The sequence below is a fragment of the Pocillopora damicornis genome, chromosome 5 (assembly GCF_964200805.1).
Source record: "Pocillopora damicornis chromosome 5, jaPocDami1.2, whole genome shotgun sequence".
In the NCBI taxonomy this organism is placed as follows: domain Eukaryota; kingdom Metazoa; phylum Cnidaria; class Anthozoa; order Scleractinia; family Pocilloporidae; genus Pocillopora; species Pocillopora damicornis.
The window spans coordinates 5,490,371-5,506,543 of NC_142674.1; the positions used below are offsets into that span (position 1 = coordinate 5,490,371).

The 16,173-nt window shown below is 39.4% G+C and overlaps 3 protein-coding genes across 5 annotated transcripts; 1 reads left to right on the plus strand and 2 right to left on the minus strand.

Annotated features, from left to right (window-relative positions):
- Positions 1 to 210: 210 nt before the first annotated feature.
- Positions 211 to 5,766, minus strand: LOC149044832 (uncharacterized). 2 transcript variants are annotated; one of them, XM_089207191.1, is made up of 3 exons: positions 5,653 to 5,766; positions 2,080 to 2,177; positions 211 to 1,564 (listed from the first exon to the last, which is right to left on the minus strand). In XM_089207191.1, the coding sequence occupies exons 2-3, from the start codon at positions 2,141 to 2,143 to the stop codon at positions 1,341 to 1,343; spliced, it is 288 nt and encodes a 95-aa protein (XP_089063317.1). In that variant the 5' UTR covers positions 2,144 to 2,177; positions 5,653 to 5,766; the 3' UTR covers positions 211 to 1,340. The 2 variants fall into 2 exon arrangements, with proteins under 2 accessions (XP_089063317.1, XP_089063318.1); XM_089207192.1 differs by having other exon boundaries at positions 2,080 to 2,173; positions 5,653 to 5,761.
- Positions 5,767 to 6,751: 985 nt separating this feature from the next.
- Positions 6,752 to 10,092, plus strand: LOC113667013 (dol-P-Glc:Glc(2)Man(9)GlcNAc(2)-PP-Dol alpha-1,2-glucosyltransferase). Its single transcript, XM_027182808.2, has 2 exons — positions 6,752 to 7,329; positions 8,124 to 10,092. The coding sequence occupies exons 1-2, from the start codon at positions 6,961 to 6,963 to the stop codon at positions 9,177 to 9,179; spliced, it is 1,425 nt and encodes a 474-aa protein (XP_027038609.2). The 5' UTR covers positions 6,752 to 6,960; the 3' UTR covers positions 9,180 to 10,092.
- On the minus strand, positions 9,193 to 15,826 carry LOC113667014 (uncharacterized). 2 transcript variants are annotated; one of them, XM_027182809.2, is made up of 7 exons: positions 15,665 to 15,826; positions 15,265 to 15,358; positions 13,614 to 14,193; positions 12,782 to 12,844; positions 11,449 to 12,211; positions 10,302 to 10,660; positions 9,193 to 10,001 (listed from the first exon to the last, which is right to left on the minus strand). In XM_027182809.2, exons 1-7 carry the CDS (start codon positions 15,684 to 15,686, stop codon positions 9,981 to 9,983), a joined length of 1,902 nt encoding a protein of 633 aa, XP_027038610.2. In that variant the 5' UTR covers positions 15,687 to 15,826; the 3' UTR covers positions 9,193 to 9,980. The 2 variants fall into 2 exon arrangements, with proteins under 2 accessions (XP_027038610.2, XP_089063319.1); XM_089207193.1 differs by having other exon boundaries at positions 10,302 to 10,663; positions 15,665 to 15,807.
- Between the last annotated feature and the right edge of the window lie 347 nt (positions 15,827 to 16,173).

Genomic DNA, 16,173 nt, shown 5'->3' on the forward strand with positions numbered 1-16,173 from the left:
TTTTTCATAACTCTCTGATATATTCTCTTTGTCCAAAGTTTCGGTAAAAGGATGACTCCTAAGCATCAAAAACTTGCTCTGCGCTGCGCGGGCTACATACCAACTGTACATCAGGATGTCACACAGCCTTCCATCGCGTGACATCCCACACAACCCTCTTTTGCGTGACATCTAGTGGGTACTTAAAGAGAGTTTTTAAAAGCGAAAACATGAAATAAAAATTCCTTTATTCTAATTTTTAATTTAGAATACATCCTTAGAAATTTGTTTCAAATTTAAACACACAATTAGGCAGTAATTGTGAATGTTTTCTTGTTCTCGCTGATAATCATAAAAAATTCATTATTGAACGCCTCTAGATCTAAATATAAATTTTCTGCATTGTCTGTCATTCATTTCTCATAATTTTGCTTCAAGAATTTGTTGTTTTTATCCAGAAGTTACTCCTCGCAATATACTGTAGTTTTAGATTTAAAGAGTTTTTTGCACCCCTTTTGTTACTCTTCGCACTCCTTCACGGGAGGCCTAAGGATTTGCTGACCTTGATAAAGATACTTTTGATGATAATCTTTATGTCTATACAAAAGATATCTGGTAAAGGAAAATGAGTTTTACTGTTGTAGCTACCAAGTTCACAAAGACAGTTACGTAAATTTTTTGAGGCGATTTGTTCTGTTTTTCAAGGGTGTAGTCAAGTCTCAGGCCCTCATTATTAGCGCTTCAGAACGAGCTCTTCTTCGCCAGCGGGAATTGTGAAGTCTAGGCTCGATTACCAGTCGCTGTTCGGTAATATGAGCCTGCGTTCCTCCCCTTGAAGCGTCGAGCTGGCTCTTCTCGGGGAGGAGCGAAGACCGGACGGGAGAGAGCGGCGGGAATCGAGCCCATATGAGGCCTTGAGCAACACAAATCGTCGAGAGGTCTGGCAGGGTTCTAGCACTTATAATGAAGGTCCGATCCCCGGAGAACCTCTCCCTGACTCGTCTTGAATCCACCCAAGGGCGAAACGCGCGTCTTTCAGAGCTTTAATGATTAGGGCCTGACGCAGATTACGTCAGATTACGTCAAGCCTTCTTTTTTTTTCTATTTAAGTCTGAATTTTCGTTCATATTTCTCCATATGCTCGTTAATCACTATTTCATTGATTTTTAAACTCTAAGGGTTATCAAAATCATTTAGTCAGAGTAACTAACGGACTTTCGTAAAATAACTTGACGTCATAGCTTAAAGACTCCCGTCTGCAGTATAAGGTATCGGAAATAATGAAGACGTTTTAAAAATTTTACAATTCAGCTATTCTCTCAGTGCATCGAAAAACTTTGACTGAATGTTATAGGGTGCACTTATTTCCTTACGACACAATCCCCATTGTCGTTTATCCCTGTGATATATTTGTTACCGTCGACGCGCAGGTTTATAACTTGGATTTCCTTCAAGGGATCTCTGGATTCTGACGCTCCAGTAATGTGGAGCTCCACCGGAAGTTCCTTTTTCGGATCGAAGGCGGAATATTTGTACTTGCCCTGGCCTTCTGAGGCTCGGCGAATGATGCGGTATTCATCAAAACCTGTGAAGGTTTATTTCATTGAGTTTGTTACTTCATCATTTCTCTCACCTTCAATTTCACTTATTACCGAGATTTTTGCCTATGCAACAGTTAGGAAGGAGAAAGATTAGGGTTAGGGTGTAGGGTTTAGCGCGCCTAACCCTCGCGTGAAGCGAGGGTTGTGCGCGCACTAGCAGATCACTAGCAGGACGAGAAGAAATAAGGAGCTAACGCGAGCATCTTTCCATTAGGCACGGAGGTGGAAGAATCTTGCGGTGCAAGGGGGTGCATGCGCGTCAAACACGCGCGCAAAGAAATAATATTGCAGGGTAAAGACTACGCACGCTTTTCAGATTTATGCAAGTCCTAACCCAACTCTGTTTTCTTTGGAGTTGTCATTCATAATTCAGTTGTGAATGAAGAAAAAATAATTGAAGTATCTAGATGAATGAGCTTTTTTTAGCTCTATGGTAACACTCAATGTTGCACAGTGTGTGTCTGATCCATTTGATTTAATGTAACCACCATTTCTGTACCTTCTAAATTCCCTCCTTCTGCAATTTGCCATTCTTCGGCGGACAAATAATTGATCAAATCCATGATTTGGTTCCAGGTGATCACCGTTGAGAGCTGCCTTGTTGGAGCAAACACAGATCGCATATCATTGCGAGTTCTTGGCAAGAAAGAGGTTTGTTTAGGGGGAAGTCCTGGAGAGATGTTCGTGAAACCCCCTCCCCCCCTCCCCCCGTGACATTTACCACCCTTTGAGAGATGAATTTTCAAAAATTCACTCAAAATTCAAATCATATAATCTCCGTACAAAGAGAGCCGGCGAATCTGAACAATCTACACAACTTGAAAAATTTCACACTCAATAAACAGCGTGCATGTCTGTCAACATAACAACTGATTGGGTAGTCCGGGTGTGACATGCTGTAAACCCCCATTCTCCCCCCCCCCCAGGTGGGGGGGGGAGAATTACCAAGGGAATAAAGATCGTTTAGTAAACCGGCCATGTAGAGTGGATGGTGGGAGGAGGGGGAGGGGACTGAGAAAGGTGAGAAGACGCAGTTATTTCTATTGCCCCACCTCTCCCCTCTCACTCCTTTTTACCGTCGCTCACCCCTTGATACAAATTTATATCTCTCCCCAGTCTCCGCCGCTGTAAGAACCAAAGATGGCAGCTTTCATTTTCATCAAGCTCTACTCTGCTGGCTAATTATCCAACGATTTTGCAACAACCATGCGATATGAACTTTCCCACAGATAAAGAGTTTGTGGTTCAATCGAAGTCATTGTGTACTAAAACACACATGTTTTGAATCATGTATGTTAGGTGTTTGCAACATGAAGCAAATGTTGCCAATTCGACCGCGACAAGCCCGATGGCACATTCCATAAGGTGCCAAGAAGACGATCAAAAGGTGAACTGAGAGGCCGAAGAGGTGATAAGACGAGAGAATCCATGTGGTAAGAAGCCAACCACACGCGCCATCGACAAACCGACCGCAATTTGACAACGCAGTCACTTGCTTCATGGAATTTCTCTGAATTCCACACAACCAGAAACACTTTTCCAGAAATTTTGTGAGGCTTTGATTATCATAATAGGGCCCTTGAGCATGAAACCACGACGGTGACGGCTACGAGAACATGCCAAAAAAACTGATTTCTAATGGGCAGAATTAAAGCTCAGCGCGTGCGTTTTCAAACTATGTACATTTCTCAGCCGTCATCTGCAAAACAACAACGTGAGACCTCCAAAATTTGTTTAGTCTGTGGACATAAACCCCGATAGCAAATCGTATACCTAAGTTAACGCTGCTGGTGAAGTCGGGGTGTAGCGTCGTAAGAGACGGAAAACACATCTAACCCTAAGCAAAATTCCAACCTAAATTATAAATTCCTTTTCAATCGATGTCTTCTTCGGTGTTGCCGTCCTGATTGCTTAAGGTCGCAGTCTCTAAGATAAACCATAAAGACTGATTTTCAAGGTAGCTCAATTTGTCGGTTTCATCTTTCTGAAATGCCTTGGAAAAACTAGGATTTCGTTCGTCATTCTTGTGCCCGAGTTTTCGAAAAACTACTTTATCAGTGGTAATTTGTACAATTTTTAATCAATATTGCAATGTGATTCAAACATTAAACGATGTTAGGCGCGATGCCGTGGCACCCGCTTCATCTTAATCAATAATTCTTCTGAAAAGGAGATTAGGATTTTTGAGCGATTTTTGTACATTGTTTAGGTGTTTTGGCAGCTAGACAGAGCATAATGATCAGACAAGCGTAAAAGGCCCTTAGGATTTTACCGCACGTTAAAAAAAATCAAAAGATATAATTGGCCTTCAAATCAAATTACTCAAAATTCAAACAAACTATTCTTCATCAACTTTCTGCAGGCTAATTAAAAATTAACTGATCTAAACTGGCCACAAATAAAACAAAAAAGCACGATAAAATTTACAGATAGCTGTGTTTAGAGATGCTAATGGTTAAGATAGAATTTGTTCTATGAAAAGTCGGTCTCCTTTTTAATTACAGACTCAAATTAGAGTCTATAACCTTTGTCCTGGCCGCAAATGTTTGTACTAACGGAACCCATTTCAACGACATAGACAAGTATGACTTGAATGCAAACAATTGGAAAAAGAATATTCAGCCGAAATAAAAGAAACCAGCACCCCACGGAGTTCAGCAAGTGTTCTTATCAATAACTTACACAAGAAAAGCCGTGTCTACGTTCTTTTAATACCGAGGTTTTTCCGTGTTTTCCAAAAATAAGACCTTTCTCGAGCGGTTGAAAATGACTTGCGACTTCTTATCGCTAGTTAAACTCTGAAACAAATCGCATTTCGATGCCTTTTTTGTGTGTGTAAATATTTGATACTTAGGTACTTAAATTCAGTGATTTTTTTAACCAAGTGCCTGAAGCACTTGTGGTTTTAGAGAATGGAATGGTCAAAAGACGTTTGTCTGTGCCAGTTGAAAATCACTGAGATTCCTTGATTCACAATCCACGCGGCATTGTGTGTAGGAACCATTCAAAAACAGTGACTGTTTATCAGACTAATCGCGGTTTAGATATGAGGAGAGCTAAATTATTTCGACAGGTTTCAAGGAAAGAGGACGGTTCCACTCAACCGTAGCGTAAATATGTTTCTGATTGTATTTCGTTTTTTTAACTCTTTCATCATGAGAGAGCAACTATTTGCATAGAAAAATCTCTTTAACTTCCCTTTAAATCGCAATAAAAAATTTAACTAAAACAATTGTAATGCTTTTGAAAATGGCTTTTCCTGTTGATGGATTTTTTCCAATGTATTTTAAGAAGGCTGCTTTTTTGACCCTCGAGGACAATATACAGTACACTTAAACTAGTGGTGACATGAAGCAAACAAAACCGCTTGAGGTATTCTGAATTTTTCAGCCTATAATTTGGTTGTAGAAGCAATAAAACGGTATAGTTTTGTTAAATACTGAGATTAATAAGCTTTTTTGTTACGGATATGGACGCCAAATGTTATTTAAGGGAGATAACAGGCGACCGCTGAAGTGGACTAAACGTGGTTCGTTAATACTTCATAGAAATGTCATTTCCGTTCGCTAACCCTTCAGAGAATTGAAAACAAAAACATGTAACGAAGTCTTTTCAGTTGGGAACCAGAGCGAAATACAAAATCTACCTCATCTTCTTGCTTGTGAGAGCTTAATTACACACGTGTTGAAACACTCGCGTGAATCGCCAATATAATGCTATTACGATCACTCAATTGTGAAACAAGGTTAGTCAACTCTCTTTTGTCCTGCACCCCTATCATAATGAAAATGTTCTTTACTGTAGACAAAGCCGAGTGACCTGAAGCTTGGATAACTTTGTGATCGAGAATGAAAACCGTTTACTGCTGCAAGCTGTTTTATTTAGGCCGCATAGAGCACCCTGGGTGCGTTAACAAGTGATCAGAGATTGCCCAACAAATCAAGGCTGTAATTGACATTGTAAACAAATGCGAAGTTAACAACTTTAGCACGCTGTCGTTCTGAACAAATCTTAAAACATATCTGTCGGATGTTTCACGATTCAAAATAAAGCTACAAAGCATACCATTTACCTGTGTCTTGTGATTTATGCAGAGAGTGCAAAGAAGGCTCAGTCGCTAAGTGGCAAAGACCTGCTATCCAACAAGCACCTTGTCGAGATGAGTAAATGACCCTTATTACTCAGTCGAAGCTAATTAAATTCACTATGAAACACGCAAGCGTGTGATTGGCCTAAAATGCTGCTTATTGACGGAAGTGATCTGCAGTTCATTTAATTTCATTAGCTGACGGCATGAGAGGGTAAAACTCACGCAATCATGGAGCCACGGGGCAACTACCTTAGTTTTTGAGTGGGTAATTTCGATCGCTTTAGCGAGTTTTTTTTCCTTCGTGTGCACGCTTTTCATAGCTATCAAATCTTACTGCCCAGCTTTAACCTTAGACAAACTCTAAGAAGCTTAGATCCGTGTCTAAGGGTTTTAACAGGCTTAAAGTACTTTGTTTCACAATATTCACTTATAGGGGTGCAAAAACACCCCTCGCAATAAATCGAGTTTAAATACTGATAAGTCTTAACCATTTCCTGAAATGACACGCAATTTGAGTTAGCAACGTTCAGTAAAATGTGTATCGTACTGGGCGGTCATTATTTATGGCCTGAGAGGGGGCGGGCGAAGAATTTTGGTTTTGTCCCAATAGAAGTTATCTGATCTCCAAGTCAGTATTCTGATGATCCCTTACTCCCTCCCCTCCCCCCCTTCCCCCTCCCTTCATTAGCTGTGCCAATTTTTTTTAGTTTTCCTTTAAATCCTGTTAGGAACGATTGTCCCCCTTCCCCTGTGATCCCTCAAAATCCTCTGTCTCCCTCCCCCGAAGCAATAAAAAATTTTCAAGTGGTGGTGGTACCTTTGATCATAAAGTGTACTGTTCAAGCATAATTACTTTAGGGGCTGTTCCATATTCTCACGTTAGATTTCCGTGACTGGGTGCTCTGTGCCATTAACTTGTAGTATTGACATTGAGAAACACATATTTGTTAAAACTCGTCGGAATTTTAAAGAAGTAGATAGATCATAGAAGGTGTTTTCCAGTCCCTCGGTGATCAACCTCGTAACCCTGTCGTCGATTTAACCCCTGAGAGTGACTATAATCTAAATTCTCTTTTTACAGTATCGCTACTGATCAAGCATGAAGGTCAGGAGAGGAAAGGAAATGATCTCCAGCTTAAGAAATTCTCTACCATCATAGATAAACATAAGAAACGTATAGAGGAACAACGGGCCCCCCTCGCATCTAGTGCAGGTAAAAGTTAGCAGCTTACTCCAAGACCCTGGAGTTGGTCCGTCTGCTCCCATAGTGCTTTGGTGCTTTCATTCAAAATGGCGGCCTTTTCGTTCTCTGCATGGTACTCCAGTTTATTTGCAGTTTCTATGGGTATTTTCCTACAATTTAACACAAAACAGTCACAGCCGTATATGGATGAGATTTTCCATGTCCCCCAGGCCCAGAAATACTGCAACTACAAGTTTGATGAATGGGATCCAAAGATAACAACATTGCCAGGATTGTATTTTATATCCTTCGCATGTTTGCGAACTTTGGCGTTTTTCGTTGGACACGAATTACGTGTAGTGTGTTCGACGTTTTTTCTACGGATGGTTAATACTTTGTTCCTAATGGGTAACGTGTTGCTTCTGAGGCAGATCCTGTTAATTCTTCACTGCGATAATACTCGACAGTCACGTCAGGTACGGTTTTCGAATTTTATGAATAGTGTAAAGTACTCAGGTACTTTCTTACGCAATCACTTCGTGCGGTATCAGAACACTTATGTAATGGAAAGGGGGGCGGGGGGCTTTATATTTCAGTGTATCACCAATAAGACGTGCATGCATAATGAAGTATGGGGCTGTGCGGAAATTTTTCTGTAATTTCTCCCTGTTAGTACCTTAAGAAATGTGTTGAGAACAGTAAGGAGAAAATACATACTGATTTTAGGGTGTCAAGGGTTAAACAAAAGAGCGACAGAGAACTCCTTGTTGAGTTCACTGTCATGACTATGTTTATATGCATTAAGCATTCTGCATGGATCAGAAATTTGGAAAGTGTTGTGTAGTTGGTATAATTAGAGCTTTTAGCTTGATCGTCAAATGAAGGAAATTGTTGAAGATGCTATTCAGTTAATGACAGAGGCACACTTGGAGAAAAAACTCCAAGTTCTCCTAATTATGATTCAAACCAGTGACTTTCTGATTAGTACTCTGTACACTTTAACTGCTTTCTTACTGAGCCATGGGAAACTCATGGCAAGCTGAGCTGTTCATTAAGGTCCATGGTGACAAACTTCCTGCATACTGCGAGGATAAGAGTGTCACTGATGCTTATAAATGATGACAATGTACGTGTAAATAAAGATGGTAAATTTAAGCCTGGTGGTTTGAGTGAAAGATGTTATTCAGTGAATAACATTGGTGAACTCAGCCTCAAAATTGTTACTGTGTAACAATTGGTAGTCATTCATAACATTTTTTTTTCTGAACAGGGAGATGAACCCACAGAAGAAGAGAACTCTTCACCCATTAAATGTTCTGTGACAGCTTTGGTCCTGGCATTATTCCCTGTGATGTATTTCTTTACATTCCTCTACTACACTGATTCAAGCTCCACCTTCTTTGTTCTTCTATTGTATTACCTCAGTCTCCGTGGAAACCATTTCATTGCAGCCCTGATTGGTGCTACATCAATTGCCGTTCGTCAAACCAATGTCGTATGGGTGGTGTTCACAGCTGGAGTGACTGCATTAAGAACTTTACAATCAGTTGAGAAAGAAGCAGCTTCATCAACATTTTTCACAGAACTAAAGGAATATATCAAATCATTTTACAACAACTTTTTCAAGGTGTTCAGATATCTCTGGGCCTATGGTTTTGTTGTAGCATGTTTTGCTATTTTTGTGGTCATGAATGGTGGAATCGTAGTCGGCGATAAGAGTCAGCACCAGGCATGCTTAAATTTCCCACAGTTGTTTTACCTTCTGACTTTTACCCTTGCATTCAGTAGCTCCCACCTGCTTTTGCCACGAGACATTGTAAGCTATTTGAAAACCTTTAAAAACATTGTCAAGAAACCATTGTACGCCATTGGGTTACTTTTATCTGCAGTTTCTATAACCTTAATCATTTACAAATTTACATATGTGCATGAGTATCTTCTAGCCGACAATCGGCATTACCCATTTTATATTTGGCGGAAACTTTATGCCAGGCATTGGGTGGTGAAATATGCTCTTACACCTTTGTATATATTTTCAGGATACTGTATTCACCATCAATTATCTCTAAAACAACCAAGAACATGGCTAGCTATGTTCTACATCTGTGTCTCCATGGTTACTGTCCCCCAAAAACTGTTGGAATTTCGGTACTATATCATTCCATACATTTTCTATCGACTTCACAGTCCACTAGGGTCTTATACAAGACTTGCATTAGAATGCATGTTATACATAGCTGTGAATGCAATTACTTTCTACATGTTCCTGGAAAAACCATTTCGTTGGGCTCACAGTCCTAAGGAGGTTCAAAGGTTTATGTGGTAGCCAAGTGATCAAATGAAATTGAAGACATTGTTTATTTTACAATCCCTACTTTTGTAAACATACAGGCTTGGAAATTCAAAACTGTGCCCTTTGGCACATCAGTCAACCCTTTGACTCCAAGAAGTAATTATAACATGACCTCTCAATAAAATCAATACATTAACCAGCAAACAGGTGATAAACAATACTCAAACTTATCAGGTAGAAATTGTTATCTTGTTCCAACAACAAAGTCTTGTAACTAATTTACAAGGAAATGTATAACAACAAGTGAGGAGAAGTAACAAGCAGATCTTGGGAGTTAAAGGGTTTATCTCTAAAATTCTTCAACATACCAGTATATCAAGCTTGCAGCACCACAGATGTAGTGGAGTGTTAACTTGAAGTGTCACAACAATATTAATTTTGAATGCTCATGACAGCAGCAGCTACATTGTAACTTTCCATGGTTAAATTTTTGAATGATATACACTGTACCAAGTTATGATCATACACTTTATAATCTCAATGTGAGGCACATTCAGTAGTATTATTGTCAAGACAAAATCCAGTTAGTACCTTTAACAAAACAATACATGTAAAACATTGCATACCCAACAAAACTCAATGCTACATGTGTTTGACAATCATTAAGGTGATTTCCTTCAACAACTTGTGAAAAACATTTCACAAGTGCACATTTTATTAACATTTAGTTTCTTTGGAATAGCATCGTGTCCTGTTTGTTGTACAGGTGTATGAGAAAAACTGGTCTTTCTCTTAATCTGGCCTTTAAATGCTAGATATATTCCTCTGATATCTTCATATGTCAATAAGATTTCCCTGCAATAAAAATAAGAGAAGAAATGATGATGTAAGCTGTTGATTACTGGTAAGAAAACAAAGAGAACTAATAAAAGGTCTTAATAAGAAAGAAGCTTTGTTTTGTGATGTCTTCTCAAATTCAAGTGTCTCATCATTACTGTCAGGAACATCAATGGTATCAAAGATCAAGACTGTGAATTTACTAGTCTTTTTTGAGGGTTACTGTAGACTATCATTATCATCATAATTATTATCATTCTCCAATCTTTGGTACCATGCCAATCTTTAAACCTGTGGTGTTATGATAATCTCACTTACTTCCCTGGCGACAGCAGGTGACCATTCAATCAAATTTCCAGCAACTGAATGGTCACTAGTGTTCACACTTTTTGGATCGATGGAAACGAACTGGGAAGCTGGAGAAAATGGATCAGATAATCTTGTATGTGAAAGTTGCAGATTTGGATCTGGTTTTGAGGCAGAACTCCTTGGTTTGACTTCAGCTGACGGGGAGGAGCTGAATGAAAGGGGTCCAGGAGGCTCATTGTTGATGCTGATTGATCTAGACTTCTGTGACTGGGATCTAGTGATCCTGTTTTTCACAGGAGTTGGCAGAAGAGAGCGTCTTTTTTGGCCATTTGCACTCAGTGACTTCCTTTTTGAAACATTGCTGGAAGCTGCTAAAAAATTAATAGTAGTAAATAGACTTGAAGTAGGTAAGGGTAAAGAAACTGTGACAGTTACAAGGGCTTTCCATTAAAAAAACTAGTGGGGGTGGGGGAAAGTGTTATGTAACAGGAGCATATGTTACATAAAAGCTTCACTCCAAGCCCACTGAAATTTAGCCTTGGAATTCTGAATTCTCTGATCTGATTCCCAAACCCACTATGTTAAGTGTTGGCTGAGCACCCATCATTATCTGTCAAAATAAAAGTGATTCAAAGTTCATTTTGTGTGCTAATAAAGTTGGAGATTGGCTTCCTTCAACCCCAGAAACATACATGTGTACTAATCATGCATTGAGTTTTGCTCTGCAAGGAAGGGCAGTTTACCACTAAGTTAACAACAGCATCACTAAATGGAGGTAGGGAGCCTGAAACATCCAGGAACTTCCACTATTAACAGCCAGCTCCTAGATGGAGACTTCTCCTGTGGCTGGCAAATCCTAGCAACTCAGCTATGAGCCCCCTCACAGTAAAGGGAAACAGGCACCTGTAACAATGAATAAACAGTGGAAAGAGAGTGGGAAGGGATGGTGAAAACTGCCTGGATGATGAGCTGGCACTCCTCACAATGCTGCAAGTTCACACTCTAAGCACACACACGAATGCCTCAAACAAAGAGCATGTGGAGTTCTGACACATGTGCATATGCAGAAAACCGCTGACCACTAGAGAATGCTTATGCTCTTTGTTATTAACTCCATTAAATTGCATTTAACTGCATCAATAATCATGATCTCTACCTGGATTTGGTGGAGTAACATTATCAATGGATGCATAACATGCATTTTCAGGTGTAGATGGCAGGGGGGCATTCTTGTTGTGAGCCTTTGAGGATACAGCTGCTGTTGTACCACTTTTGCGCCTTTGCACAGATGTTTGAACTTTTGAGGCACTAGCCCTTGGTGTGACACTACCTCTTCTCCTTGGAGTCAAAGGCACTGCTGTGCTTTTCCCTTTAGTGGGAGTTTGTGCCCGTCTAACAGCCTGGCCTGTTGGAGTGTTACTCTTACTTAGCCTTACAGGTGTATTAAATGACTTGGACCTCTGTATGCTATTGGGTGTTTGTGATCTGGTGACCATTTGCTCAGAGCAGATTCCACTCCAGCGACGCCCAGGGGTGTGGCCAGGCACCTTCTTTGATTTCAGAACATCAGTTGGTGTTGGTGGAGCTTTCTTGCTGTGAGTGACTGGCTGTGGAAGTGCTTTCACTGGCTGAGGTTGTCCTTTAGGCCTGGAAAAGGTAGGCTTTGTCAATGCACTATTTCCATTTACTGGCTTCAAGCAGGCCTTAGTAACTGGAACTTTGCGTGCACAGACAGTTGGAATAGATGAAATGTCAGAAGAAGAACCTTTGGAGACGACAAAAGTCTCATTCATGTCACTTGATTGAACTGATACAGCACTAGAAGTGGAAGACACAGAGGAAGATGAACTTGTGCGACGTCGTCTTGGCTGACAACCAAATCCTGGAGGTTTTATTCCACTTTGTGAAACTCGTGGAATCTATGAATTGGAAGAAAAATTAATCCCAGCTCAACAAACATAAGGGTCTTTACTACATTTTGAAACCACTTCAGGGCTTTAATTGAAGAGTGTATTAACTATCTCCAATACCCATAAACAAAAATTGCCTGTACTCCTATAGGGTTTGTGCATTTTTTAAGCAGTGAGAATTCCACGACTTTCCATTTCTTTTCAAAAAATAAAAAAATTACCTAAGTTAAGCAAGTGTACTTTTTGGTCCTTTCCAAATGGTTCACAAATTTGCATAAATATCACGCAAGAATGCAGTGCAAACAAAAACATCTGCAAGAGTAGATCTTACAACACTTGCTACTGTTTATTTCTACTAAAATCAAATCTTACATTTTGAATTATTGGTTAATTTTTCAAAGACAGATCTCCACTGCTTTGAGCTCATAAGAATGACCGCAGATTTTCCACAAATTTCCATGACTTTACAGGTCCTAAACCAAAATTCCATGACTTTCCAGGCCAGGTACAAACCCTCTTCTTACTGATGAAGTTAAGTTATTTGAGGTTTACTTTGTGTCTACATTAAGCTGTATTTACCTTTTCATCCTCTGAACCACCAGTTTTCCGTCTCAGACCATACAGATGTTCTACTTTTATAGGCTGAAATGATTTAATACGAGCAAGAGTTAATAACAATCTGAGCTTTGTACTCGCCACTGCCCTAAATTGAATAATCAACAACAGATTGAACAGCTTGAAGAAATGACACAAAAACAGAGTTGAAGTCAGAACGTACACTGTCCTTATTAGTGTTCAAATCGGGCTAGTGATAGCCAATCACTTTAAAGAATTTTGACTTTAATTCCCAGATCAAATCTGTAATTCTTCTCACTGTCAGCCATACAATTCTTATAATGTTAGTTCAGAGAATTTAGCATTGGATCTACGAATTATCCCTAAATTGATATTTTTCTTTATTCTCATCACTTGTCTGGTTGATATTGTATTGATATTGTAAAGAGAAATTCTGTCTTGGTCACTCATAGGAGTTAAAGGGTTAAGTGGTTCTAGGTTAGCTGATCATTCAGTACAGGTGGGGGACTACAAAAAGGCCATTGAAACTCACTGAAGGGTGACTCACTGTGACCACCTAATGGAGGTGACAAATTAATAGAGGTTACAGCAATTAAGGGGAAACAATTTCAGATCTTTGACAACTGACTGCTTATTAGAAGGTGAGTGCTTAATACTGTGCTGCTTAACACAGGTTCAACTGTAGCACTGTAATTTTAAAATGTACGAAACAATCAGCAGCTTAAAGTGTACTTGTAGTGACTGGGCTGCCAATCCTAAGCAAAATTGTAGGTACATTTTGAAAGTTTTGAATGTTTGAGAAACATTAGTGAAGCAGCACTGCAATCATACTTACAGAATTAAAACAACTACGAGTCTTCAGAGTCATCTGTGTTGTAGGAAGCTTGGATTGAACAAACTTAGAAGTATTTTGCAAAGGACGCGCTTTTCGTGCTTTAAAGGGTGACTGAAACACTCCACTCTGGGTATTGCTTCCTTGCAAAATTCTCCTTGGAGTAACAGGGAAGTTCATGTCATCTGGAAATTCTGTTGACCGTGGTGAGATACTGCTAGCTGACTCAGGGGAAGAAGCAGATTTTGTAGTTCTTTGGTCATTTTCTTGATCTCTTTCAGCTGACACAGCTTTTTTATCATCTTGGACAGTAAATGTTTGTGATAAAAGCTTACATATATCACGATTCTCCTTTTCATCTGTCATATTATCATTATTCTGGGTTAAGGAAGAATTTTTGATGAATATTGACACTGCAGTGGCTTCTTTAAACAGTTCTGCAATTTGTTCACCATTGAGGGGACTCAAGGGCTTAAATTTTTCATCATCTTGAACACCACTGTTAACAGTAACACATCTTTCTCTGTGACCCACAGGACCAAAGAAAACTTCATCCTCATCCTCTTCATCGGCATTAATCTCTCTGATAAAGAAAAAGGAGAAAAAGCATTATGTATTATTATATGGTGAGGTAATCTTGAGGTAAATCTGAGTGTTCTGATTGGTTTTTGATTGGTCGAGATTTTGTAAAAAAAGGTCATTATCCTTGCACTTTCATTTGTGAAAGCTGGAAAATCCAAAATAAACAACTTTGGTCTAAGTGCCATGCAATAAACTTCTTATCAATCTTCCTTGCATGAGCCATACTAGGAAATATTGGCCCTAATAGATAACTTTGTATGGACCTTATCACCCTTGGTCCATGCTGCCAAGACTGATGGCCAATATTTTCTAGTACAGGCCTCAATCTTTTTCAGTAAGTTGTTCTTCAAAAGCATGTACCAGTAAAATAATTTTAAGATAACTCTTGGGTGAAGGCAGAATTTTGAGTGGGAGGGTTTTTTCTTCATTGAGGAGCATGCCTGGTTGCTGGTTAGTCTTGGAAAGAAGGGTAGACTTCTAAACAGAAGAGAATGATCATCCGAGATATTAGATTAAGTCCCTCAGGAAGAAAACTCTTGGCACAAGCTAAGCTTTTTTTCACTCCTACAAGAGACCACTTTGAAACAGAGACAGTTTACCGTGATTTCTTTAGGTATTGATGTTATAAAAAAAATTCAAGATATTCATAGCTGCAATGGGATTTTGCACACTCTCACAAGTATCCCTTCCCCTTTCATTTGAGTGCCCCAATGCCCCTCCCCCCCTGCCCCCAAATGGTTGCATTCATATTAGAGCTTTGTTGGAGAGTAAAGCAGGTAAGGAATTTGACTTCCTTTTCACATTGAGACTTCGAGAAAAATTTGTACTTTTGTATACTCCTTCAACCACCGGTATATGTCTAAGACCTAACGCGCATTTGTGTGTCGAAAAACATAGAAATAACAAACATATTTCATATTTCCTGCTGGAGCCATGGCATGTAAGCAACTGTAATTCAACCGATCTTGTGGGAATAATTGCTATTATTCAACTGATCTTGTGGGAACAATTGCTATTTACGTACTTTCTGGTTGATAACCAACAGTTGATACACACATGCAGTGTAACTTACCGAACATCAAAATCAATTGGCGAGAGTGGTACGTCAAAATCGAACTTCTCGTCTTCAATGAGACTGGACACACCGCCAATAGCACTGGGAAACGCTACAAAGGCAGAATTCTGAATTCAAACAGTTTGTCGAAATGGAAGTAGACATTGCCAAAGACAGTAACCGGTAAACGTAATCTTACGCTCATGAAAAATCTCTCTGATCATGACTGACCTTCTGAAACGTAGGAACCAAGGTTTTTATTCAATGATAATGAAAACTTATCAACTTTAACACAGAGTTTATAATTCTTAAATATAGATTTCGTAAAAGCTTCCACGAACAAGCGATCCCCCACTTCATCCAGACAAAGGTCAATGCCAGGATAAAAACACAGTCCCAGAAAGCTCGTGAAACTTACCTTCACAGTTTGAAGTTGCCATGTTGAATGAAGATCTTAACAAGCCATTTTATTCAATATCGTGCTTCAAAGGTAAATCTGCAAATTCCTGAAAAAATTGTGGAGCACGTTCAAAACTCGTTCAAATCTGTTCGAAGCGTCCAGCTCTTCCCGGTACGATTTAAAATTATCACGTGACGGTTGAACTTTGTTGCGATTGGCCAATTTCAATGACAACACATCATGGTTGTTTATTACTTTCGAAATAACTCGCTTTCTATTTCATCCATCTCACACATTGTTTATCGTAGCACTGATAGCTTTCCTTTACATACATCGAAATTATAATAAATGCGCTAAAAGACAGAAATTCTAAAGCTGTAGAAATTTTCATTCTTCTCGAGTGCGGTGATGGTATATATTGCACGATAAAGCAGAGAACGAATCGCAAATTCATGAAGAAACCGCAACATTAATCTACATCCAAACCAGAGATGCCACTCTCTAGAAATTAAATCCGAAATCTAGAA

What these genes read in the sequence shown, in the direction of transcription:
- LOC149044832 (XM_089207191.1), bottom strand. Translation starts at nt 2,143, where the DNA reads ATGGATTTGATCAATTATTTGTCCGCCGAAGAATGGCAAATTGCAGAA. An exon ending in AGAAGGAGGGAATTTAGAAG is followed by an intron (nt 1,565 to 2,079) that starts GTACAGAAATGG and finishes AAACCTTCACAG; the next exon opens with GTTTTGATGAATACCGCATC.
- LOC113667013 (XM_027182808.2), top strand. Translation starts at nt 6,961, where the DNA reads ATGGCGGCCTTTTCGTTCTCTGCATGGTACTCCAGTTTATTTGCAGTT. An exon ending in ATACTCGACAGTCACGTCAG is followed by an intron (nt 7,330 to 8,123) that starts GTACGGTTTTCG and finishes TTTTCTGAACAG; the next exon opens with GGAGATGAACCCACAGAAGA.
- LOC113667014 (XM_089207193.1), bottom strand. Translation starts at nt 15,686, where the DNA reads ATGGCAACTTCAAACTGTGAAG. An exon ending in CTCGTAGTTGTTTTAATTCT is followed by an intron (nt 12,845 to 13,613) that starts GTAAGTATGATT and finishes AAATCATTTCAG; the next exon opens with CCTATAAAAGTAGAACATCT. An exon ending in CACCTGCTGTCGCCAGGGAA is followed by an intron (nt 10,002 to 10,301) that starts GTAAGTGAGATT and finishes TTTTTATTGCAG; the next exon opens with GGAAATCTTATTGACATATG.